General features: G+C 56.4%; 1 protein-coding gene across 1 annotated transcript; it reads right to left on the minus strand.

Moving 5' to 3' along the window:
- Positions 1–51: 51 nt before the first annotated feature.
- LOC102257841 (serine/threonine-protein kinase 10) lies at positions 52–1752 on the minus strand. Its single transcript, XM_005853081.2, has 2 exons — positions 1480–1752; positions 52–940 (listed from the first exon to the last, which is right to left on the minus strand). The coding sequence occupies exons 1-2, from the start codon at positions 1654–1656 to the stop codon at positions 740–742; spliced, it is 378 nt and encodes a 125-aa protein (XP_005853143.1). The 5' UTR covers positions 1657–1752; the 3' UTR covers positions 52–739.
- Between the last annotated feature and the right edge of the window lie 93 nt (positions 1753–1845).

Here is a 1845-nt window from a genome sequence, read left to right on the forward strand (position 1 = left end):
CCAGGCAGAACAGGTAAGAATCTCAGGAGCCAGGAAGGGGGGAGGGGGAGGGGGTGGTCAGGGAAATCCCTGGGGAAAGGGGCCACCGAAGGGCTTGGCAGCACCAGGACACCGGGTGCTGTTCTTCGTGGGAAAGCTTTGAGCTTCTCCCCAGAAGGATGGTGATGAGCTGTAGGTGTTTTGTAGACGTTCTTTATCAAGTTGAGGAAGTTCCCCTTACTCCTAGTTTGCTGCCAGTATTTATCATGAACAGGTGTTGGCTTTTGTCAAATGCTTTTTCTGCATCTGATCGTGTGAATTTCCTTTTTTAGGCTGCTGATGTCAAGGATTTCACTAATTGATTTTCAGATGTTGAACCCGCCTGGGATAAATCCCACTTGGTCACGGTGTATAATTCTGGGATTCAGTTTGCTAATAGTTTGTTGCGGATTTGTGCCTCTGTGTTCATGAGAGATACCGGTCTGTAGTTTTCCTTTCTTGTCTGCATCTGGTTCTGGTATTAGGGTCATTAGGACACCCTTTCCCAAAACACAGTGATGACTGAGAAATCCAGCAGCCTGCCCACTGTGAGGCCCTGAGCAAGGCACTTTCAGCTCACGTCAGAGCTTTACTCCAATCCTGCAAAACAGGACTTGTCACCCGCGCCCACTTTATGGATGTGGGAACGATGGCTGGGGAAGGGGAGGTGATTTGGCCAACTGCGTAGCACCCTGGGTCATCAGATGAGAAGCCTTCCCTCTTAGCAGAGTCTTTGTCCCTGAGCTGACTGCCTTGGGGGAATCTGAGGCCAAGGGGGGCAGCGGAAGGCCGGTACCTGCAGCTGCTGCAGCTCACTCATGTTACTCTCGCACTGGGCCGCCATGTCCCGCATCTGGTTCTCATGTTTTTGCTGCTGCTGCAGCCGCTCTGCCTTCTGCCTCTTCTCCTCTTGCTGGGAAAACTGCAACAGAGAGAGGGGTGGGTGCCTCAGGGACCTCAGGCTGGGCTGGGGGCCCACCTCGGGCCGTTCCAGGGAGGCCCTGTCAGAGGGACTAGTACCCCACAGCACTCAGGCTGTGCCCCCTCCCCTGTTTTAAGTTCTCCCTCTGAGCTGAGACCCAGCCCCTGCCCTTGAGGCTGGTGGGGACAGGACACTGTGCTGGGACGTGTGCTAGGACAGCGTGTGTACCACGCAGGAGCGCCTCCCAGTCTCTGAGCCACACTGGTGACATGCAAGTGGGGTCATGGTGGATGAGAAGGGGTTTAGCAGGAGAGGAAGCTGCAGGGTAGAGGCACTGCAGTGTGAGGGAGCAGGCATGAGCAGGTCTCGCCAAGCTTCCTCTGTCCACCAGAGAGGGGTCCCGGGGAGGTTATGAGGCTTCTGAGCTGTGTGACTTGCACACCTCTTTCCAAGACCCTCTGCGGCACCTTCTATTTTATGTTCGCCAACCTTGTAAGGTAAACCTGACCTGTGCCCGCTCCCGCACCCCACGGGCCTACCTGCTTGATCTTCTCGCGCTGCTCGGCAGCGCTGCCCGCCCCGCTGATGTGCAGGCTCTTCTTGTACATGGCCATGCGCGTCTTGCCCTCGCTCCTCTGGATCTTGGGCAGCCGCGCCTTCTCCTGCTGCTGCCGCACCTTCAGCTGCTCCACCATGCGCTGGTTGTAGCGCTGCATCTGCTCCCGCTCCTGAGGGGGACAGGCGGCGGGGCCGAGGTCAGCTGCGCTCCGGGCACGGGGTGTACGGTGTGTCACCAGGAGCCCAGGACCCACCTGGCCCAGAATGCTCAGCAGAGCAAGGCTGTATCATTTCACACCTGCTGCTAAGTAACATTGTCTGTTCTCACTTTAAAAATTGTTAATAGT

Source organism: Myotis brandtii, unplaced genomic scaffold, assembly GCF_000412655.1.
Source record: "Myotis brandtii unplaced genomic scaffold, ASM41265v1 Scaffold36571, whole genome shotgun sequence".
Taxonomy (NCBI): domain Eukaryota; kingdom Metazoa; phylum Chordata; class Mammalia; order Chiroptera; family Vespertilionidae; genus Myotis; species Myotis brandtii.